Here is a 24,717-nt window from a genome sequence, read left to right on the forward strand (position 1 = left end):
CATGTTCAGGGCTTTGTCATGCAACAACAAATTGTAGTCTACCTCTCCGGAGCTTTTGTTTTTGGTGCATTTTTAGTTAGGCTCAGGCTCGGACTGGTAATCTGTACAACCGGGGCCGGTCCACATGTGGGCCGGTAACCTCCGGGATTTTTTAAGTTATTTAGCCTATTTGCGGTCCGTCGTGTAAGCCTGGGCCTAGCCTATAAATGCAGTTGCATCAATTTGGCTTGGGGGGTGACAGGTCAATTATTTTGGCCTCTTCATGACAGGTTCAGTGTGTGTTACGATCGCGCAACCCTGCCCCACCCCTCAAGTGGATTTGTACAAGCAGCCGCTAGTTCGAGTGCATGGTAGCCTAGGCTGTGTAAGTGCCCTCCTCTGGCTGGTGTTCACATTATCGCATTTTAACCGTAAACAGCAATCAGAGGTCTAGTTTTATTCCATAAATGTATTGTTTTTATAGTTGCACGCGCTACCAAGAGCTTCCTTTACTGCACCATGTAGGCTATAGTGCGGTTCTGTCAACATAAAAACGGGTAGCCTACAATTTTCGCACAACTTGGTGGAAAAGTGTAACACAGGTTAAAGAAAACCCATTCATTTTTGGAGCTGATCCTACTCAAAAGGAACTTCAAAGTATTTCCCATATAGTAGGCCTAGCCTTTAATAGCTCACAACGACAGTGAAAGTGAAACTTGGAAAGGGTCTCTCCACCGACTGTTAAAGGTCTCATTCACTGAGAAACCGTTTAATACTTGTTACTTTCGAAATACTATAGCTCACTCCAAGTTGCATATGCATGCTACACGTGAAAATGATCTTCTACCCCCATTGCCGCATTAGCCAATTAAAGAAAATACACGGAAAAAGAAGCGAATCAGAAAGAGCCCTTCCCAATGAGGCCGAAGGGAAACTGATTATTCATGGCCTCGCCCACCTTGGCTTGTGACCGCCTACAGGAAGACTGGAAGATTTTGCGGCTAGGGGATTGTCTCTCTGCAGCTAGTAGCAGTTAACAGCAAGTTGCTAACATGGCGGAAAAAAATCGTGCCTGTGTTATTTGTGGCAATAACACATCAATGTTGCATGTCTTGCCTTAGAAACATGAGTTGAGGAAGAAATGGTTCGGATTTATCGTTGGAACACCACCACCGAAGTAGTGCAACATTAGTTCTGTGTTCCAATCATTTCGACCACAGTCACTGCCTACAGTTAGAAAGTGGTTTTGCATCTATGTTCTGAAAACCTGGTTCTGTACCGTCATGATGATCGACCACCAGCTCACAGGCTGTAAGTACAAATAAACTTTTCCACCTAACGTCTGTTACAAAATAGCATGTTCATATTCTTCACGTTAGCATGCATGAAAAGGGTACAAGCTAGGCTTAGGCTAGCCTATATTACAGGAAGCTACACCAGGCACGTAACTGAAGTGTTCTGTTCGCGACGTGTAAAATCAGAGAATAGGAAGGGCTCTGGTAAAATCCATTAGAGGAATGGTCTATTTTCCCGAACGTAGCCTACAGGCCACTAACACGCCAGGTGTAGCTACTTCCATTGATTAGGTGCTCCTTGTTGGTGGCCCCCCCCCCCCAATTCCAATCCTCCCTCACCTTTCTTATGCAGCCCAGCCCTTGCCACTTAATCTACTAAACCCCTCTTCTACTGCACTCTTTTTACCCCCCCCCCCACTTTGCACAAATAGGCTGACACCAGACATAATTTCACTGCATTTCTTACTTCCAGTAAATATATGCATGTGACAATAAACTTCCTTGTATCCTTGTAGGCCTATTGGAAGCTAATTGTTGCAGTAACGTTACATAACGGAACGGAATGCTTCAGTTACGTGCCTGGTGTAGCTACACTCATAAGAAACTGACCACACTACCCAGAGATTTAGCTTGTTGAACCTATAATCTTCTAACCTAATTGTTAAACCACAAATAATAATATTAGCAACAATATCTTATGCTCAACTAAGTACGGGTATTGTTCTAGTCTAAACAGGGAAAATCAAAAACACAATACCCGTGCACTATTAGGCTAAGTTGCTATCACTAGAGCTCAGGTATTTACACTTCAGTCTAATTTTAATCTTCCTGCCATTATTACATTGACCTTTGTAGGCCTACAATGATGTTTTGTTTGATTACTTGCTGTTTACTTAGTGTTTTGTATGTCTTCCAGAGCACATCCTCATGTCAGGCTACACAGCTTTCTAGCCTACATTAGGTCATCGTTAGAAGCAAAGGTTTGTGATCTAACTTTTATTGTTGTGTTAGTTAGTTTCTAGAAGTCTTTTTCTAGTAGGCTAATACAGGTTCTTATGTGCTCGTCAATGTTTGGGAAAGTCAATTCATGGATTTCTTCAGGTCACTTTCCACAGGTGTGTAAAATCAAGCACCTCGATAATGAATGTAGACTGCATGGTGCTTGATTAATACACCTGTGTAAATGGACCTGATGAAACCCATGAATTGCATAACAGATAGAATTGATATTACCGAATGTCTTCTTGTGGGTGTGCTACTTAGTAAATCCTACACCTTACCACAGTCACTAAAATATTTTTGTTTCCATTGTGCCAGTACAGTTTTGTGTGAGATAGTGAATGTCCTGTGTACTATTAGTATCTTGTAACTTGACAGTAATACACATTTATTTACTTTAGGTACCCAAACAGAATACTTCATGAAAAGTATGAGTATTGATACAAGCACTTCGGATACACCATGGGCATGGGGGCCTGCTACCTCTACTGCCATCAAGCCTGTTCATCCAAGGCCAGCTAGAAGACCTCGGGTTGATCAAGAGGAGGAGGAGGATGAAAGTGACATCTCCACAATAACACCTGATGGCTCCACCTATGGCCCAGCGCAATCAAAGAGCAATGTAATAGAATCATCACAGTCAACGAATGTGTTTTGTGTGTTGTCCCTTCGGATCCCCAGGACAATACAAGCCGAAACAGCAACTCAGACCTTTTTCCCTAAATAATCCCAGCACCATCTTACAAAGGATCTGTAGGCCAGATATCTGCATCGTCATATTTGTCAGTATTTCACGGACCACCTAGCAAAAAAAAAAATAGTAGACCTACTTCAACAGTATATTACACAATAGGCCTTCTCACTGAACCACCTTCAGTCGTCTTTGCCCAATTGCCCAATTGATCTGCTGATACATTACATCAATGTCAAAACACTTTACTATTAATTAACCGCCAACAAAATGAAAATTATGTGAAGCAAACACTATGTGTTCAATAGGCCTACATTTGACAAAGAAACAACAATCCTTTAAAAAAAATCCTACATACTGTCAAAATGTGCTAACATGACTATTGTGGTATTGGCACTCTATGTTTTTAAAATCCATATAACATCAGCATAACAGAAAAAAGCTATAGGCCTACAGCTACATGATTAACTTAAGTTTTATGTGTTGCGATTTTGAGGGGTCCTCAAAATCTATATATATATATATATATATATCCTGTTTACTCTATTTTACCTGTTTTACTCCATTTATTTTATGTTCTTATTTTTATATTATATTTATTTTTAACTTGATCTATTCTACTGATATTATTATTATTATTACCATTATTATTTTCTTTTTAATGTACTACTTAATTTTTACTCGTGTAATATTGTTTTTCCTTTTACTTTTTATACATTTCTTTAGTCAGACCTGTGTATCCCTGGGCCCCTTTGGGTCAACTCCTGTTGTTTTTAAATGTGCTATATAAATAAAAGTGACTTGACTTGAAAGTGACAGTTTGTGTTTGTTTACCTTGACGACATTCTGATATTCTCCAGGTCTCTCTCGGAACACATCCATCATGTACGACGGGTGCTTCAGCGCCTCTTGGAGAACCAGCTGTTTGTGAAAGCCGAGAAGTGGGAGTTCCATCAGAGCACAATCTCGTTCTTGGGATATGTCATCACAGCAGGAGGAATTCAGATGGATCACCAGAAGGTCAAGGCGGTATAGGATTGTTCCCTACCCAAATCTTTTTGTGAGGTCCAACGTTTTTTGGGGTTTGCCAATTTCTATTGCCGTTTCATACGTAACTTCAGTACTCTGGCGGCACCCCTCACTGCCCTGACCTCTCTTGGAGTCCGGCTGCTGAGAAGGCGTTCTTGGAACTTAAGAGGCATTTCACTACTGCTCCCATCCTTACTCAGCCTGATCCTGGCCGCCAATTCATTGTGGAGACTGACGCATCGGATGTAGCAGTAGGGGCCATCCTGTCTCATCCCATCTGGCCTTCTACAACCCTTGCAATCCCTAAGAGACCTTGGTCCAACAGCCTTGGACGTTGTCACTGGCCTGCCTCAATCTGATGGTAATACTACCATATTGATTATTGTGGATTGTTTTTCTGTAATGAAAAGTCTGTGAAGTCTGTAAACCTGGTTCCACTCCCCAAGTTGCCTTCTGCCAAGGAGACGGCCAGCCTTCTCATTGACCATGTATTCAAGATTCATGGTCTACCCACCGAAGTAGTGTCTGACAGAGGCCCTCAGTTCACCTCTCAATTTTGTATGGCATTTTGTAAATTGCTTGGTGCCAAGGTTAATCTCTCCTCTGGTTTCCACCCACAGCAATGAAATTGGGCTACAGATTTTCTACAGGATTAGCATGTTTGAATGAGCACTGCACTAGTATCATACCTGCAAACTAGTCACCTTTCGGCGAAAATCGCCGTTTTTGAATCAAAATATGTCATTCACGTGAATCGTGTAGATCTGAAGGGTTTTGTTTTTTTCGGGGGGGGTCAATTTCCCATAGTCTGGAGTGAGACTAGTCGATTTTTTTCATGCGAGATTTATAGACAAGTGATTGGCCTCTCTTTGTGCTATTTTTGAAGACCTACCTATCAGTTGTTTCTGAGGGCGGGCTTTATCTCTCAATTTCTGTTACGCATAGCCTGCCTGCTATGGCCTGCAGCAGCGATATGACCAAGGAAAAAAAGAAAATGTTAGCTAACAAGTACGGGCCACATACACACTCTCTCTGACTATAAACTCAAGGTAAAACATCATATTGTTAGGCTGTATCTGAAAGTGGACCTAGCAAAATATTTTGACTTGCTCAGTGATGGGTGTTTAATTTGGTTTGTTTTCTGTGTGGCATATAGATCAAAATTCTTGATTATTAGCTCGCAAACAAGCGAGACGTAGGCTTCTAGAGTAGACTGACATAACGCACCTATAGCTGAGACCCGCCCCTTAGTTGGAATGTGATCATTGCAGCCTCAGTAGACACGAGAGGAGCAGAAAGACACCATCTCAAACTTCTCTCATTTTTAAAAGAATCACCAAATAATCCAGCAACAATATTGCACTCATGTCTTTTTAAAAACGGCCTGATGGTGTTGATAAAAATAAAGTGTTGATTAAAATTAAGTCCTCTGCAATGTCTGCAGAAAGGAATTTGCATATCACCGGAGTTCGTCAACTCTAAAGTCGCACATCAATGCAAAGAAATAGTGTTGACATTGAGGGGAGTGTTAATTTATTCTCATTGTGTCCCCTAGGTTATATCTGTGGCCTGAAATGCCTTGTATGTGGAAAAAAAAAAAAAAAACTTCTTCCCGACGCACTTTTGAATTTATTTCCTCACCATATTAGGTCATATCATAGATTATTATGGCCATTATTTGAACAGTGAAAATAATAATAAAAGAGTTTTTGAACTTTAATGTCACTAATGCTGATTATTTAACGATTCATTTGAATTTAAATATTTAAAATACTTTCACAGCAAAAATGATATGCAATTCATTTAGATTAATTAATCACAGCGTATGTAATTAATTTGATTAAATTTTTTGATTGACAGCCCTAGTTGGACTCAAAGGTGAGCTCATCGAACAAGTGTGCCTTATGGTTTAACTGGTCCCAAGTCAACCAATCAACAATTAAATCCATAGTCTCTTTACAGTAAGGCATTAAAGATCCTGGATAAAAAGCAGATAACCTAAGCAACACTGTCACAATTTCAGCAAATAACATTTTACATTTATTCTTTTTTACTTTGTTGTTTGAACAACATTGTTCCTCAACCCCTTTGCTAAATCATAACAAGATTGCAAAGTGGCAGTAGTCAGAACCAGAGATGTAAAGTAACCAGTGTTGTAGTACTCGAGTCCCGAGTCATTAGCTAAATTCAGAGACTCGTGACTTGACTTGGACTTGAGCACTGAATGACTCGAACTTGGACTCGGACTCGTGCATTCGCACTCGTCGAGGACTCGACTTTTTTTTTTGTAGTAGTATCATAAGGCTATAATTGTAGTATGTCATTAGGCTATAACTTGCTATATGATTTTAATATCTAAATTATTTGTAATAGGCTACTAATTTTAGTTCAAGGGAATGTTCGGCTACTGCTTCTTGTCATACATCGCAAGTCACATCATGTTCACAGTACTGAATCAGCCTTAGTTAAAGTTTTTAATGACCTCCTCATCACTGCCGATAATGGACATCAATATTGGTCCTCCTGGACCTCAGTGCTGCCTTTGACACCATAGACCACAATATACTATTCCACAGGCTTGAACATTCGATAGGCATTAAAGACTCAGCACTCGCTTGGTTTAAGTCATACCTTTCTAATTGCAGACAATTTGTACAGGTTCACAATAAACCGTCTACCCAGACTATGGTAAAATATGGGGTGCCTCAAGGCTCAGTACTAGGGCCCCTGTTATTTTCTCTCTATATGCTTCCTCTAGGCTCAGAAATTAGGAAACATGGCATTAAATTTCATTCTTATGCAGACGATACACGACTATACCTTTCCATAAAACCTGACGAATTAACTCAGTTAGCCAAACTTGACACATGCATAAGAGACAAAGACATGGATGACAAATAATTTCCTGCTTTTGAACTCCGATAAAACAGAAGTCATGGTTTTAGGTCCTAAAAAGACGAGGGATATCCTATCCTCATCACAGGCTACATTTACTGATCTTCGACTATCCTCATCCACAAGTGTTAAAAATCTAGGAGTTACAATTGACCAAGACCTATCACTAATTTTATCACTTAAGGAACATTTCAAAGGTAAGGAAGTCTTTATCCTTACCAGACGCTGAGAAATTAATCCATGCTTTTGTCACCTCAAGGATTGATTATTGCAATGCTCTATACGCTGGCTGCAATAACACCTGTCTAAAGAGCCTACAGCTTATACAAAATGCAGCTGCTCGCACACTCACTAGAACTAAAAAATATGAACATATTTCCCCAATCCTGGCATCTCTACACTGGCTGCCTGTTAAAAGTCGCATTGACTTCAAAATATTACTTCTAACATTCAAAGCCATTAAAGGAGAATTCCGGTGTGATATTGACCTAAAGTGTATTGAAACATGATACCGAGTGTGAACGTATGTCTCATAGCCCATCTCGGCTTGTCCCCTGCACTCCAAAATCTGGCGCTAGTTAGCCGATGCTACCAACAGCTTTTTCAATAGTGGTGCTTCGGCATCGGGCTAGCCATGCAAATAAATCACTGTTTTACACCCATTTACGAGGCTCAATGTATCTCCACACTTCATTGGTAGACTTCCGAGGGCCCTGACATTTAAAACGAGACATTGAGAACTTTGAAAAAGCACTGGTAGTTTACTTACAAGACGATTTATACAGACAGTATCTTCACGAAGTTTAGCGTTTGCAGCCATCTTGAATTTAGTCACGATAAGTCGAGTAACGAGTAAGAATGAACAGGTATGATAAGGGATCAGATTCCAAAATTAATTCAGTGGAAATGCATGGATTCCAGCAATTGGAATCCATGCATTTCCCCTAAATTATTTTTGGAATCTGATCCCTTATCATACCTGTTCATTCTTACTCGTTGCTCGACTTATCGTGACTAAATTCAAGATGGCTGCAAACGCTAAACTTCGTGAAGATACTGTCTGTATAAATCGTCTTGTAAGTAAACTACCAGTGCTTTTTCAAAGTTCTCAATGTCTCGTTTTAAATGTCAGGGCCCTCGGAAGTCTACCAATTAAGTGTGGAGATACATTGAGCCTCGTAAATGGGTGTAAAACAGTGATTTATTTGCATGGGCTAGCCCGATGCCGAAGCACCACTATTGAAAAAGCTGTTGGTAGCATCGGCTAACTAGCGCCAGATTTTGGAGTGCAGGGGACAAGCCGAGATGGGCTATGAGACATACGTTCACACTCGGTATCATGTTTCAATACACTTTAGGTCAATATCACACCGGAATTCTCCTTTAATGGCCAGGCACCAGAATATATTAAAGATCTCCTAGTCCCATATAACCCACCTAGACCGCTACGATCATAGAATACTGGCCTTGTAATTCCAAGAATCTCAAACTACAGTAGGAGGCAGAGCTTTCAGCTATCGCGCACCCCTCCTCTGGAATAATCTTCCTTCCTCAATTCGACTAGCAGACACCCTCCCTATTTTTAAGTCTAGACTTAAAACATACCTCTTTACTGCCTCCCATAGTTAGGTATGGTGCGGTGTGGAACTTCACCCACCTCAGTGATTTGTGGAATGGACCACCCTGCTGAGTCCTCGTGTGACTGGCACCCCAGTCGCGCGTGCGATGGTGGTCACTGACCATACCTGCGATGGTGCCGACTACCCCTCACCATGCCTTAGTTATGCTGCTATAGCATAGTGCTGTCATGGACTTTTCATGTGTCACGCCGTACAACCCCCCACCCCCTCTCCTCTCTCAACTCTCCCTCTCTTGCCTATTCTCACTATGATATACTGTAACAATATATAGTACCACTAATTACTTATTGACATTAACCTTTTTTTTTTCAGTAATACTAACCCACTCTACATCTCTCTTTTTTTTCCCCTTACTGTACCTCACTTGTGAGGTATATCATCACCAGTCATCAACCATCCATGTGTTGGCCCTCCTCTCACCCATCTCACCTGAAGTCCCATCCTCGACTGCCCTATTACTGTCCCCCTATCTGGATTCCTGGCCCGTACAGCCTAGCGACCCATCACCTGCCTATGACAATTCTTCCTGGATTCCTGGCCTGTCTGCCGACCCACCACATGCCCCATGACAACTCCCCTCCCCTGGACAAATCCAATGCTGGACTATTTGAACTTTCTGTCACTAAATCAGGATTAATGAATTATCAAACCAGATACGTAATCACCCCACCTCTTGTAACTTTCTGCTCAAGTGCTTTTAACACCATGTCTTATTCTCTACACCTGACTATCATATGCATTTGTCATGTATACAGGCCTTACTGTCCTATATTGACCTCTCTCTTTCTTTTCTTTTCTTCCTTTCTTTCCTTTTTCTCTGATTGCCTACATTCTGTAAAGTGCCATGATACATGTGTAATGTTTTGGCGCTCTATAAGCACAATACATTGATATTGACATGCAAAGCAAACTAACGTTAACTTTAACACCAAAATGCCTGGAGACATGGCTGCCGCTATTTCAATGTATTAGTTCTCATACATGACATGACATTACCTAAGATTACACTCAGCCTAGGCTAAACATCACACACTGCTGCTGGATAGCTGATCATCGTGACTTGGTGAACAGTGTTTTTCCTGACTGACGCGAGAAGCGAGGTTCCATTCATTCATTTTCATTTGGGGCGTGCCCTGTCGTGCTTCTGTCTGTTAATTTGCAGCAGGCTTTTATCGGATGAAAGAAAAATAAACTACAACTGTAAGAGTTTTCCCGACAAGATATAGCATAGCCTACTTCTTAATTTTGGTGTCATAAAATATAGAAGCATAAAATTAAATTGCCTAGTAGTGTCCATAGTTTCAATGTAGGCCTACGTGTCTGCGCAAGTGAAACTGACAAACTGAACCTCTCGTGGGTAGGCCAGAAACAACTATATTTAAAACCACGAATGAAGTGGATTACTGTTCAAACGAGCGATTTGATAGCCTAATCCACTGCACGAAAAAAAAAGGAAATAGCAACGTGTTCTATTTCTAACAGGTGATGGTAGCAAATAGTAGCCTATGGCGATAGCAGCTTAAACATTTATTTCACTTATCTCGCTGAAATGAACGTAGAATGTGGCCTGTTGCGCAAAGAAATTAATTAGGCAGATCTGCATCTCCGTTAACCGAAAGCTAGTTTTCATCTATTGTTGACGTGAAATATGTCTCCATATTGTCAGTAAAGTGATGACATTATGCAGTTGCAGGTAGCCAGTGTTCACGTCACGGGAGTCAGAAAGAAGCTACCAAGACGGACCCTGCTCTGTTTCTGCCCCTCCCAAACTGCGCTAAAATTGTGTAGGCTATTTAACAGACAGAATTTTTTAAAACTGCCCGGGGGAGGCCCTTTTATGATCCACACTACCTCTTACAAATATGCCTAGCCTACTCCAACGTCCATTTAGCTCTTGAGAAGTATGAACTTCTACAAAACTGCCTATACAATTGTCAGCAGTCAGTAACAGCATAATGTAACTTAATGGCCTGTGTGATTGGGATGTGGATTGTTATTTTATTATGAGTAGGCCTAGGCTATGGTATGGTATTCTCTCCGATATAATAAATACAACACATTGGGTTTGGCAAGAAATTTGGCAATACTACTTTCACACAAGTGATGGCACCCCTGCTTGGAGACAGAAGATTGAACGTTTTGCTTTTAAGGATTTCATCTGCAATGGGAAAAAATGGAACGACATGTAGGCTATATACTTTAGTGCTGGATTTGGACTCTACTTGATCAATAGGAACTCGACTCGGATGAGTAGTGCACTCGACTCGGACTTGACTTGGAATTTTTTTTTTAATGACTTGGACTTGACTCGGACTTGAACACTGGGGACTCGAACCTGGACTCGGACTCGAGGCATAGTGACTTCACTACAACACTGAAAGTAACTAAGTAGAAATACTTGAGTTTTAATTTTTCTTCTTACTTTTACTTATTTTAAAAAATTAAATGTATACGTGCTGCATTAACTTATAGCCTATCCAAAGTTCTGACTGCTTTCTTTTTTATTACAATTATTTTGAATTCATTTCAAATTCACAATATATTTTTAAATGTAGGCTAGGCCTATCTCAAACTTCTCCAATTTGAAAAGAATAATCAAATAATCCAGCAACAATATTGCACTCATGTCTAGTAGGCCTACTTTTTTTACCATTTGCATTGTATCTTTCTTTTCTCTCTTGTTCTTTCCCCCTATTTTTAAAAGTAGCCTAAGCTAGGCCTACTTGTTTTATAGCTGCATACAGTCATGAACTTCTAGTAGTGGAGCAGATTAGTAAAAAAAATCGTTCACTTTGGTATAGAAGCATGACATTTGGCACAGATACTCTCTAAGGGCCACTATTTTGGAAAAAGGTGCTGGCCACTCAAAAATTCAATATGGCGGCCATTTTTCAAGATGGCCGCCATTGCTATTCAATGCTTATTATATCAATTATTCAAACAGTGATCTAAGCATATAATTTGATACAAATACTCTCTAAAGGAACTGTTAATGGGGAAAAAAAATGCTTGTCCCTCAAAAATTAAAGATGGCCACCATTCCTGTCGAATATTAATCATTTCAATTGTTCAAATGGTGATGCAAGCATAACATTAGGCAGAAACACTCTTTTGGGAAAAGGTATGTGTCACTCAAAAATTTAGGATGGAAACCATTTTTCAAGATGGCTGCCATTCCTGTCCTATGTTCACTGCCACTGTTTCCAAAAAGTGATACAGAAAATATGCCACAAATATTCTGTTAAAGGAGAATTCCGGTGTGATATTGACCTAAAGTGTATCGAAACATGATACCGAGTGTGAACGTATGTCTCATAGCCCATCTCGGCTTGTCCCCTGCACTCCAAAATCTGGCGCTAGTTAGCCGATGCTACCAACATCTTTTTCAATAGTGGTGCTTCGGCATCGGGCTAGCCATGCAAATAAATCACTGTTTTACACCCATTTACGAGGCTCAATGTATCTCCACACTTCATTGGTAGACTTCCGAGGGCCCTGACATTTAAAACGAGACATTGAGAACTTTGAAAAAGCACTGGTAGTTTACTTACAAGACGATTTATACAGACAGTATCTTCACGAAGTTTAGCGTTTGCAGCCATCTTGAATTTAGTCACGATAAGTCGAGCAACGAGTAAGAATGAACAGCTATGATAAGGGATCAGATTCCAAAAATAATTCAGTGGAAATGCATGGATTCCAGTTGCTGCTACTGGAAGAAACTGGAATCCATGCATTTCCACTGAATTATTTTTGGAATCTGATCCCTTATCATACCTGTTCATTCTTACTCGTTGCTCGACTTATCGTGACTAAATTCAAGATGGCTGCAAACGTTAAACTTCATGAAGATACTGTCTGTATAAATCGTCTTGTAAGTAAACTACCAGTGCTTTTTCAAAGTTCTCAATGTCTCGTTTTAAATGTCAGGGCCCTAGGAAGTCTACCAATGAAGTGTGGAGATACATTGAGCCTCGTAAATGGGTGTAAAACAGTGATTTATTTGCATGGCTAGCCCGATGCCGAAGCACCACTACTGAAAAAGTTGTTGGTAGCATCGGCTAACTAGCGCCAGATTTTGGAGTGCAGGGGACAAGTCGAGATGGGCTATGAGACATACGTTCACACTCGGTATCATGTTTCAATACACTTTAGGTCAATATCACACCGGAATTCTCCTTTAAGGCCACTTTTTGAAAAAACTGGATGGCCAATAAAAAATTCAAGATGGAGACCTTTTCCAAGATGTTCCATGCATGTTAGCAAAAATCTTCTAACGGCCACACTTTTAGAAAAAGGCAATTGCAAAAATGCAAGGCATTTTTCAAAGTGAGTGTTGCTTTAATAGTGTACTCGGTTGGGACTGAGTTAAAAGGAAGGATTGAAAAAATAACATAAATTCACATTTTTACCAGCTCAAAGGCCTTGTGGTTAGACTGTCCAGCCTGAGCTTGAGAGGTTGTGCCATAATAAAGATGGTAGCCAATGCCTCCCTGATTGGCAGTCAGCAAGTGTTGTATTGGGGGCAACATATCCAGGAAGGTGTTCATGTACATCATGGTCCAGAATCAGGAAATCGGCTCTCGCCCACTGCAAACTTACTTTTTTATTCACATTTGCAATTGCACAGTTCTGTGCAAGTGAAACCCAATCTAAAACATTTGCATCCTCCACGGCACTCTGATTTGCAGCCACACTTGGCTAGCTGTTCACAACTTTGTGCAACTGGTGCATTTGCTGTCCAGAAGACCCCCCATTGTTCACCAAGCTTTTTTCATCTCCAGTCAGCAGGACCCCATATGCAGCCTGCCTGATATGCAGCACGTTTAGTGTGTTGAAGCAGAGCTGCCCTTGTTGGAGGAATGGCTTCATATGGCCTCTGCTTTCGGGCAAACATGTCAAGTCTAGCCTCATCTACACTAACAGCTGTGCTTGATCGATCATACAGCAGGACCACAAACTCAAGGATCTCCAGGTCACTATTGTGAAAGAGTGGAATGTTGGTGGCAATCATTTTATAGCCATCATGTTGAGAAACATGATGGGTAGGTGGTGATAGGAGGGGTTCCTTTGTGTCTGTCTGACAAAGACAACATTTCATTCAATCAGTTGATCTCTTGGCTGACATGGGATTTTCATTTGCCATTTTGGGGGATTGTTGTCTGATTAAGGCCGAGGGGTTATCCTTTTACCACCTCAATCATAGACATAGTACACATTCAAGTATGGGATACAACTAGGTTCGGATCACTTACACCTAGCCAGATCATTCATCCAGTGCCATTTAAGTCCCATGTGATCTTTACACCTTCCAGGTAAGCATACATGAACAAGTCATGTATTGCCCCGCTTACCCTTGGCTCGGCTCTCCCGTGCTGGCACAACCTGTCAATTCAGGTGCGGCTATTTAACTACATATGTTATCTAGCATCACCATTTGAAAAATTGATGTAAGGATTCAAGAGAAATTGCGGCCATCTTGAAAAATGGTTGCCATCTTGAATTTTTGAGGGACAAGCACATTTTCAAAAAAAAAAAAAAAAAAACATTCTTAAGAGAGTATTTTCACAAAATGTTATGCCTACATCACTGTTTGAACGATTGACATAATGACATGACAAAAATAGCGGGCATCTTGAAAAAATGGCCGCCATGTTGAATTTCTGGGTGGCCAGAGCCTTTTTCCCAAAAAGTGACCCTTAGAGAGTATCTGTGCCAAATGTCATGCTTCTATACCAATTTGAACGATTCTCTTGAAATATGCCATTAATCTGCTGCACTATAGAGAAGTGTTGCACATGAGAACATGAGATGATAATTGGATCAGATATCAGTTTTTAGTTTGTCCCTAAACATAAACAATTGCTGACTGTGCCTTTAAGTGCACTAACAGTTTAGCGACATGCTGCGACAGTTTTTGAGCGTTCAGGAAGTGTGGCTTTACGGCACATTGATCCAACATGGCTTCACACTTCAGTGGTGTTTTACAGTTAACGGATCTAGATGATTTCATCACTCCGTCACAGGTACGCTAAAAGACGAAAATGATTATGCTGTTAAACCGATTTCATACGGTGATGCTTATAAATATAAGCCGTAGCCTATGTTCGTCGTTAATTATCATGTAGATCATAGACAAGCTAACGTTAGCCAGCACAACCCCTACAACAACAGTCATGTCATGACTCATGTAAGCAAGATGACATGAGATAAATGTCAGTGGATAGAAAAACTGAAGAGAATCTTAAGTTTTCAATATGTAATATGATATTGTAACAGGTTTGGCAAGGAGTTTGAAGTAACGTGAGCTAATGTTATTAGAGCTGTAGCCTACCATAGTATCATCTTGTCCTTGAATTTCCCCTAGGGGATCAATAAAGTATATATATCTATCTTCCCAGTTTCACATTGACTGCGTCATATTTTCTTTTGAACAAATTATTTGTGTTGTCCAGGAATGTGTGAAGCCAATCAAAGTAGAGAAGAAACAGGGTCGCTCATTGGCGAAAATACAAATTGAAGATGACGGGAGTTATTTTCAAGTTAATCAGGTAAGCTGAAAGGTTGTTTTATTGAGTGTGCATGTGTTAGACACAGGCTACACATATGCATAAAAAAAACAATATAGTGGCTCAGAAGCTTAAGAAGAACTTTAAAACCCTTTGAGCTGAGTAGTTTGTCCCCACTTCTAGGATGGAGGAATGCAGAAGCTGGAGAAGGCCAAGATCACCCTGAACGACTGCTTGGCATGCAGTGGGTGCATCACTTCTGCTGAGAGTGTCCTGATCACGCAGCAGAGCCATGAGGAGCTGTTCAGAGTGCTTCGCCAGAACAAGGTGCGCATTGCATAGCATGGATGGATGAATGAATTGAAGAACAATTCTGTGGTCTACTTTGTGACACTGACCCAACAACATTGCCCTATACCAAATGTCCCTGTATGTGATGTGTCTCTGTATGTGATGTGAAGTGATATCATTGATAAAGGATCATATACTGAGAGCACAGAGCGCTGTCAGATTAGAACTGAAGCAGCTTTTTGCGTGCGATCTGAATTTATTTATTATGTTTAATTGATTGATCATCTGCTTGTTTAATCATCTGACTGATTGTTAATTTATTCTGTGTGTGTGTGGCATTGTGCAGCAACGGAGTGTCGCTGAGCAGCAGGTGGTGGTGGTGTCCGTCTCGCCTCAGTCGAGAGCCTCGCTGGCCGCCCGCTTTGGCCTGAGCAGCAGCGATGCCGGCAGGAGGCTCACATCCTTCTTTAAAAGCCATGGTGAGTTCAGAGCATGATTTGAAGACTCTTCCGGCTTTTTGTAAATATTTTACTATTTACCATTTAAAATCACCTAGAAATTTTACCCAGCACATACGAAGGAAATGAATAGAAAAGTTGAGAAAATGTGAAATAATTATTTTTACTTGAAAATGTACTTACATCTATACTTAATTTGCAGCCATTTAATTTCAAATTGGCAAGAAACTCATCAGTTTGCTCATTTGTTGCATGAAATATCCTTCATTTCTAAGAAAATCCATCTGCCTACTGATTTCAGGTGTTCACTATGTGTTTGACACCAGCTTCAGCCGCAACTTCAGCCTGTTGGAGAGCCAGAGGGAGTTTCTCCAGCGTTTCCGGAGGAAGGAGGAGGACAAGAAAGCATTGCCCATGCTAGCCTCTGCTTGCCCAGGTAAGGCACACCCTGTCCACTCCCATAAACCATCGGTCAGCCTGGAACCTGACAAACTAGTTTTTTTTAGACAATGTGTAAGTCAAACCATAAAGTGCCCCGAAGAGTGAGTGGTGTATATGAAATCCTTTTTTAGACAACTTGCTTTTCTAGTTTTTATTGTAAGGCTGTCATGTCTTAATCATATTAATTAATTTGTATTATTTGTATGCATATGTGTTTGTGTGAATAGGTTGGATTTGTTATGCTGAAAAGACTCATGGTGAGTTCATCCTACCATACATTAGTACAACCCGTTCCCCACAGCAGATGATGGGCTCCCTGGTGAAGAATTACTTTGCTGAGCAAAAGGTATTAACCCTGACTTCACAGTCAGTTATACAATTAAGCCAAACAATATGTCATTTTTTAAACAGTTGTCTGTTTAAGACATTGGTACCATCACAGGTTTAACACAGTCCACAAATAGATCCTTTATTTACCACCAGCCTTTTCTTGTTAAGCTTGTCTCTCCCTTGCAAGCGCAGTAGTAACGGGTTCCATCCAATTATTTTTACCATTCAAATAACAAATCCTGACTGGAGACACTTGCAAATTAAAACTCAATACGCAAGAGGGGTGGATTAATGTTCTATTCTCATGGGTATAATGTGACTACGGTCAATGGATACAAGTTGCATGGCTGTTCACAATTCCTCCCTTGTTTAGGGGAAGGTCCATTTTTAATTTGCATCACAAAGCATAGACATTTACATTGTTCATTACAAGTTTCATGCATGCACTAAACATATGCAAATGCATTGAATGAAAACTCGGCTTGTGAACAGTGGTGGTGCTGATGGTGGTACCTGGTGTTTGTTTGGCTTTTGTAACTTCTGAGTCTCTATTTAAGTGTATACAAGTCTTAATTAATTGGATGGTGTGTAACTCTCTGCACAGGGCTTGTCTCCTCAGAAGATCTACCATGTTACTGTGATGCCCTGTTACGACAAAAAACTTGAGGCCTCCAGACCAGATTTCTACTTGAATGAATCGGAGACCAGAGAGGTGGACTGCGTCATCACTTCAGGTGTGAAGTTGGCGTGCTAACACAACCAGCCTTTATTTCTTGTCATGAAAATATATCCCTCACATTTTTTCTGTGTGGGTTTATGTACTATTTTGGCACTTTCAGGTGAAGTTCTGAAGATGTTGGAGGAGGAGGGTGTCTCTCTGAATGATGTTGAAGCTGCACCCTTAGACCCTATGTATGTAAATTAATTGTAAGGAAGAATTTTATAAATAGGTCACTTAACTGATATTACCAATAAACCGTGTGTGTGTGTGTGTGTGTGTGTGTGTGTGTGTGTGTGTGTGTGTGTGTGTGTGTGTGTGTGTGTGTGTGTGTTGTTACTAGGTTCAACCATGTGTGTGGAGAGGAATTTTTGGCCCATGCTGGCAGTGGCTCAGGGGGATACCTGCACCATATCTACACCCATGCTGCCAAAGAGCTGTTTGGGGAGGAAGTGAAGGAGCTCACCTATAGAACTCTCAAGTGAGCCCAGCAGATTATATTTACACTTTCACAAAGTCCAGAGTACACGCAAATTTGGATAAATGAAACTGTAGTAATCAGATCAAATTAGAGTCTAAGGTGAGAAATTAAAAGTAAATTGTATGTTTGTCATTTGGTGTCTATAAATAAGACCGTTTGATAGATTAGAAAAAGGTGGGGTTTAGGAGTGGTTTCCTTGAATGTTATTTCAAGGAGTGAAGAGAACCTGACTTTTGTATGCCTAATCTTTATAACAACCACAAATTATCACAAAATAAATCACTGCATATCTCCTTTTGTGGCATGGAGTGTGTCAAGTTTTACGGCTTGTATGTAGAGGCTTTTGGCAATGGTATTATCCAAAGGGTTCTTTGCTATTCACAGGTCAGCTTGTGTGTGAGGTTGTGACATAGTAAGTTCAAATAAGCACTTGATGACCCTCATCTATCTATCGAGTGTAGAAACCTGTGCAGATCTGAGTGCAGGAATCATCTTAAAACAGGACTCACGTGTGATTCATGAAACGTTCATATCACTCCAATTCTAGCGTAAGAATGAACATGTATTGGTAAATATGGTAAGCGTAATTGAATATCTCGCCCCTATTTATTCTCATTGTAGAGGCCTCACGCCTGGAATTCAGATATGGAGGGGCATAATGCGTCAAAAAGTGAAACTTTTCTGACTTTGAGTTGAGAGCCACGGTGATGTGGGAAGTCCAGCTGAACCAGTGTATCAAACTTTATTTCGCAGAGAGAACACACCATACTACCAAATGCATGCATGACCTAACCGTACAACACATGCCATTTGTCCCTGAAAAAAGTAGTTTGTGGCTATACCGCATTTCTAAATACGCATTTTCATTGACAAAAGTAATGCTGTCCACATGATGGCTATCCTTAGCCATCAAATGTGTCAACATGACAAGCTACATTATGGAAAGTAGGCAACAAATGTGCTGGAAAAGTCTTAAGCCCTAGACTACTGTATATTCTATGAACATAACTGTCCAACTTTCCAATCCTCCACCGATTTACTCTGCTGCACCGTAAGACTGCATTGCCAACTTAAAACTTCCGTACACGATTTGAGACTTGACATGAGTTTTGAGTGTAGCCACCGATTGATAAATGCCATGCTTTGTGTGGAAATGAGTGTACGCCTGTCCTATGCCTGTTGTATGTCACATATTTGTTTCGTAAATGAGGGAGTTTTTTGACCAATGCTCAATTCTTTGTATATTTTTACATTTCTATGGCACAGGTTGTCTTTATCTTACAACAACGTAGTTTTGCGTATATGTCACAATATGATTTTGTTTGTCTGCACGCACACAACTACAAACCACTTCTTTGTTTAACAGGAACAAAGACTTCCAAGAAATTACCCTTGAGAAAGATGGCGTCGTCTTACTGCGCTTTGCGGCCACCTATGGCTTCCGGAACATTCAAAACCTTGTACAGAAACTGAAGAGGGCAAAGTCACCCTATCATTTTGTGGAGGTCATGGCATGTCCATCAGGTGAGCATTGAACTCCTGCTGAATTCCTGTTCAATGCAGGTATAATAATCCACCTGATGCAAGAGTCATTGCATCTATGTCTAGGATCATTATTTCCAATTTAACTCTCTTGGCTCCTGCTTAAAGGTGCTCTAACCGATGTTACGCTGTTTCCAATCTAAAACATTTTTTGTCAAATACAGCAAAAATTACCTCACTATCCACTAGCTGCCAGTGCCCTATATAGACTGTAAAGAAACGTTGTCTCTGTGGACAGCCCAGGCTCCAAAAACAGCAACAAAAGCAACTTGGTCCAGCATGAACCATAAAAACATAACAAACTGTTCCAGCCAATCACAGACGAGATGTGCATTGAGGAGAGTTTCAATTGCACTGGAGGGGAGGGGGGAGTAGCAAGCTAGCTCTCCGTTTTGTTTGAACGTCAACAGAAATAACGTTACCCAATGTGTATTTCTGTCTGTAAATCATTCCTTGGCTGTTTTCTCACTAGCTAAAGTAGGCTGGTTGTGTCATAGACCGTACTATCAACACATTCCTTCTGTCTCTCTCAATGCTTATCTATGTTAGATCTCTATGGTAATTCTTATGATGCCTGACCTGCTAAGGCCAATTTATAGTCCAGGCGATAAGTGTCGCTCGACAAAAATGAACTGCTGCCGACAGATGTCGCAGAACTGCAGGCTTTCATAGTCTAGTGCCAGTGACAAATTGTGGAATAGAACGGAGGAATCCTCAGGAGCAGAGGAGCATTAAGTGCTGCTTTTAGATCTGAATAAGTTGTGCCTGGCCTCTGCTGTGTGGCATGACACACTGTCCACCTCCTCTCCTGTCCAGGCTGTCTGAACGGCGGAGGGCAGCTGAAGCCCCAGGGAGAGCAGTCCAATAAGGACCTGCTGCAGCAGGTGGAGACGCTGTACCAGGCCGAGCGCAGCACCGCGCCCGACGGGGACGCCCGCGTCAGCCAGCTCTACCACACCTGGCTGCAGACCGTCGGCGAAGAGCGGGCTCGCCAGCTGCTCCATACCCAGTACCACGCTGTGGAGAAGGCCTCCAGCGGCCTCACCATGAAGTGGTGAGTGAGGACCCGACACGGGAGGACTCAAACTCCTCGGGTTATGACCACAAGCCGCTGGGCTTCTAAGCGCACAAAAGCGAGTCATGCCACTGCAAGGACAGAGGGAGGGAAAAGGAGTGAATGAGGGTGTTTGTGTAGAGTAAGGTCATCTCTCATATCTCTCTAACATGATCAAAGCAGTTGCCTTCTTTCTTTGTAACCTTGCCAATAATGTAGCTGCAGAGTAGAGTGTCCATTACTGCTTTGTGTAAATAAGCCACTGAAGATACGGCAATAGCATTTCCAGCTTGTTTGAAGAGGAACTGTTAAGATGTGAACTATAATGCTAACAAGTATTTGTCTTGCACTAAAAAGCAGTTAAATGCACTGTGGCCTTTTGTTGACATCGTGTCCAAATGATTTTTGGGGCCTGATTACCTAAAGTGTAATAATATATTTATCCTTAGCTGATTCATGAGTAGTGCACACTGCATATTTATGTTTGTTAAGACAAACAGTATTTTTTTATTACATCTATGAATCTACCATCGCATGTATATAATCAACATGATATTATTCTATATAAATATTATACAAATATTTTCAATTTATGTTATATAAATGTTCAATATTTTACTTAATAAAATGTCTAATTTCAAAGTGTGAGTCTGTCATACATTGCGGTTGAAACACAAAAGCAAATGTCTTTAAATGTGTCCGAGATTTCTGTGAGCTAAAGCGAGAGAATGCAGAATTATTTGTGAAGGAATCAAAGAAGCAGTAACCTGACCTAATCATGATGATCCAAGTTGAGCCTCCACCTTTGACTAATGTGTTTGTTAAGTGCATTCCACGGCAGGTGAACTGTGCTTTGTTTGCAAGATAAACATGGAGTTCTAGATAGAAAGCTCACTGAACCTTGAACCTCAAATAATATCTGATTCGTAAAACAAAAGCAGAAGCCTTGAGAAATTGTGACATGATAATTAACTAACTACATTACTATTGGAGTAATAATAATATTGAAGTCCAGTGTCTTGCTGCAGGAAGAACTGAATATGCAGAAGACTACATGTTCTTATGACCTCACTCTTCAAATATTACCTTATAATCCCCACAACATATTGATTTTTGTTTTATGTGTGTCATTTTGCAGTTGGAGTAACAGTGTTAAATCAAGTGACTTGATATTCAACATGGCTGCCACATAGACATCTGGGCAAATGCAAACATCGATTCCTTATACAATAACCTTTCCAAAAATGTATAGTTTAGCAAATCCCCCCAAAATATATAGTGAACCTGACTATAACTAGGAGCAGTGGGCTACCTTGCTACAGCAGCGTGCGGGGAGTGAGGAGTTAGGTGCTTTGATCAAGGGCACTTCAGCTGTGGCATGCGAGCGCAGTGCTCAACCACTTCCCCCGCCCACATTTTTCCTACTGGTCAGGGATCGAACCGGCAACCCTTCGGTTACAAGCCCAAAGCCCTGACAAGTAGGCCACGGCTGCCCATGACAACATAAGCGTAGTAGTCGTCCTGGAAGGACGGACACTACACTTGATCTTAGCCAAAAGGCTGAGAAGCTAAGTTTTGCAACTTATGGCCACCTTACACCAAACAACTTTGACAAGATTTGGGAAAGATTCTTGAAAGATTGTAGTCTTTTATCTAATGCCACCCATTCAAGCTTTACTCAAAAGAATCTTTCAAGAATCTTTCCCAAATCTTGTCAAAGTTGTTTGGTGTAAGGAGGCCATTAGATGAAAGAAATTCTAATTCTAAACTTCTTTAGAATTATGGAACGACCCGGCTTCGCCTCAGATACAGCAAGCGACCTGAGTATTTTTTTTTTAACGTTGTCAACAGAGTGCATAGAGATCACACCGCAAATTTATCATAAGCATGAATTTACACGTCTGTCTGCAACTGAAAGTGTATTCTAGTTCTGTGCCAATTACATGCGCCCTCAACATAATCATGTTTCTAGTTCTGGTTCAGGTTCAAAGTTCAACTCGGAAATATTCATGACCAAAGTTAGAAATTATCTGTTCATGACAATACACCAGTCCAACAAGCTGATTCCTGAGTCTGGTTAGACTAGTCCGGCAGCCATGGGGTCAGACCTGGTCTTGTAGACCAGGGGTATCTCTAAGATTTAGGAGGGTGCCCAGTGATATCCCTTGGGCAATTTTGTATATTAAACAGATCACTATGAAACTTCCCCAGTTGATTACTTACATTAATATGGAAAAAAAATGTATTACAAGTTATCTGACATTTAATGTTTGAATATGCAAATTAGGCAGAGAAAAAATCTGAACATTAGATGAAGCCGGGTTCAAAATTACTTTTTCATTGTGTTTACATATTAGATGAAAAGTCTTTTACACAGGAAATTTGTATTACAAGTTTTCTGTAATTTCATGTTTAAATATGAAAAAGCCCAATGTGCCAAAATCATGAAATAGGATATACCTCTAATTTCAAGATGAGTAGGCATACTCATATTAAATGCAAATCAACTCAATTAAAATGTACTAAAATACAATGTTCTGTGTGATAGTTTTTCAGACAGTACATTCAAATTTGGACAATTTAACCCTTTACTAAGTGAATTAATGAATTTCTATATTTCAGATAATGCCAGTCAGGGAGCCATGGGGTCAGACCTGTTTTTGTGGGTTATTTATTTATTCATTTTTGCTTAGACTTGTTGACTTGGGGTGGCTCTTTAATATTTAGGAGGGTGCCCAGTGTGATATCCCTTGGGCAATGTCCTACATTAACCATTAAAGCCATATGTGCCAAAATCATGAAGAAAAAAAAAATAGGAAAAGCAAATAATCAACTCAAATAGAATGTACTAAAATACAGTTTGCAGTGTGATAGTTATTCAGACAATACTTCATGCATTCAAATTGGGAAAATGTAACCCTTTTCTATGTCAAATAATGAATTTATAATTTCAGATATTGCTTGTAATAATTCTGAATATGTACACTATTCCTAGTATTACAGTAGTTCTGATAATTGTTCAGTTCTGGCTCATCCTACCCTAAAACATGCAGAGAATATTGTGCAAGGCACCATTAACCTGGCAACTGCATCTGTTAGAGCTACAAGGATTTTCACTCTTGCAGCCACGTCTGATCATCTCCAAAATGTAGTTTGGTGCAAGTTTGACATTTTCTGGTAGACTGGTTGGGCTTAGTAACGAATCAATGAATCTTTCTTCAAATGGCAGTTGAATTTCCAACTGAAGTATTCCTTCGCTTCAGGCCCCATATACTTCAATAGCCTACTTAAAAATGAATATTCTCTTTTTGAATGACGAGTTTAGGCTCTGAGCATAGACTACTACTGCAATAAAGAATAAAAATAAATGTATATTTTATACATAGGATTAGAACAGTAGAACAGACACCCTGTAGAAATCAGCTAAAAGAGGGCAGTTTAGGCTAACTAATCATTTACATAGCATACATGCAGTTAGTCCTTCTACTCAGCAGCCATATTGTAGCACTTTTTGGGCACTTATCGGGCATCTATTTCGGCGTGCGCAAGACTTCACAACACCAACCTTGCTCCAGCAGTGAGATCACAACACATGAAAGGGGTCGGATATGTGTAGACAACTGCCATATTGGCGTTACAAACTAACTCCATGCATTTCTATGGAGGATTTTTTGAGTGTTGTGACTCCTCATTAGAAAGTCTCTGGTAAACCTCCATCCACACCTAAGAGACGTGCTATTGAGAGATGCTAGCACGTAGCACCCGTGGATTAGTTTCCTCTCCCACTCTGAGAATGAAATCGGCACTTCAGAAGCACCTACATACACCAAACTTTCCAGTCTTATACCTAACTATATTTAGAAGGCTTCTACAGAGGGGTTTGTTGATATGTTATTCCTAGCCTTTTTATATTACATTTTATTCCTAAAAACATGGCGAAAATTTTTTTTTTTTTAAAGGCTATTGGCAGTATTTTCTGATTTACGGAATAAATAAAAGAGATATCTAAAATTCCCTGTGTAAAAGACTTTTCATCTAATATGTCAACACAATGAAAAAGTAATTTTGAACCTGGCATCATCCAATGTTCCGATTTTAGTTTTTTTTTTAGTTTATGCAAATCAGCACATATTTAATTAGATTATGCTTAATTTGCATATTTAAACTTTATATTACAGATAACTTGTAATACATTTCTTTTCCATATTAATGTAAGTAATCAACTGGGAAAGTTTCATAGTGATATCTGCTAGTTAATTTTTTTACCCTATTCACCTGTGGTGCCTCGCCTTATATTCAACACATTGGACAAGAAAGGCTTAATATCGAGAATTGCCCAAGGGATATCACCGGGCACCCTCTCTA

At 40.3% G+C, this 24,717-nt stretch overlaps 1 protein-coding gene across 1 annotated transcript; it reads left to right on the forward strand.

Annotated features, from left to right (window-relative positions):
- Positions 1-14,434: 14,434 nt before the first annotated feature.
- On the forward strand, positions 14,435-20,920 carry narfl (nuclear prelamin A recognition factor-like). Its single transcript, XM_042087204.1, has 11 exons — positions 14,435-14,554; positions 14,984-15,079; positions 15,221-15,364; positions 15,675-15,807; positions 16,088-16,222; positions 16,455-16,573; positions 17,162-17,291; positions 17,397-17,469; positions 17,619-17,756; positions 19,123-19,280; positions 20,115-20,920. Exons 1-11 carry the CDS (start codon positions 14,489-14,491, stop codon positions 20,354-20,356), a joined length of 1,434 nt encoding a protein of 477 aa, XP_041943138.1. The 5' UTR covers positions 14,435-14,488; the 3' UTR covers positions 20,357-20,920.
- Positions 20,921-24,717: the final 3,797 nt, after the last annotated feature.

The sequence above is a fragment of the Alosa sapidissima genome, chromosome 3 (assembly GCF_018492685.1).
Source record: "Alosa sapidissima isolate fAloSap1 chromosome 3, fAloSap1.pri, whole genome shotgun sequence".
Classification (NCBI taxonomy): domain Eukaryota; kingdom Metazoa; phylum Chordata; class Actinopteri; order Clupeiformes; family Clupeidae; genus Alosa; species Alosa sapidissima.

Excerpts from the sequence above, each read along its gene's own strand:
- narfl (XM_042087204.1), top strand. The coding sequence starts at position 14,489 with ATGGCTTCACACTTCAGTGGTGTTTTACAGTTAACGGATCTAGATGAT. Across the intron at positions 14,555-14,983 it reads ATTTCATCACTCCGTCACAG|GAATGTGTGAAGCCAATCAA; the intron begins GTACGCTAAAAG and ends TGTGTTGTCCAG. Across the intron at positions 15,080-15,220 it reads GTTATTTTCAAGTTAATCAG|GATGGAGGAATGCAGAAGCT; the intron begins GTAAGCTGAAAG and ends CCCCACTTCTAG.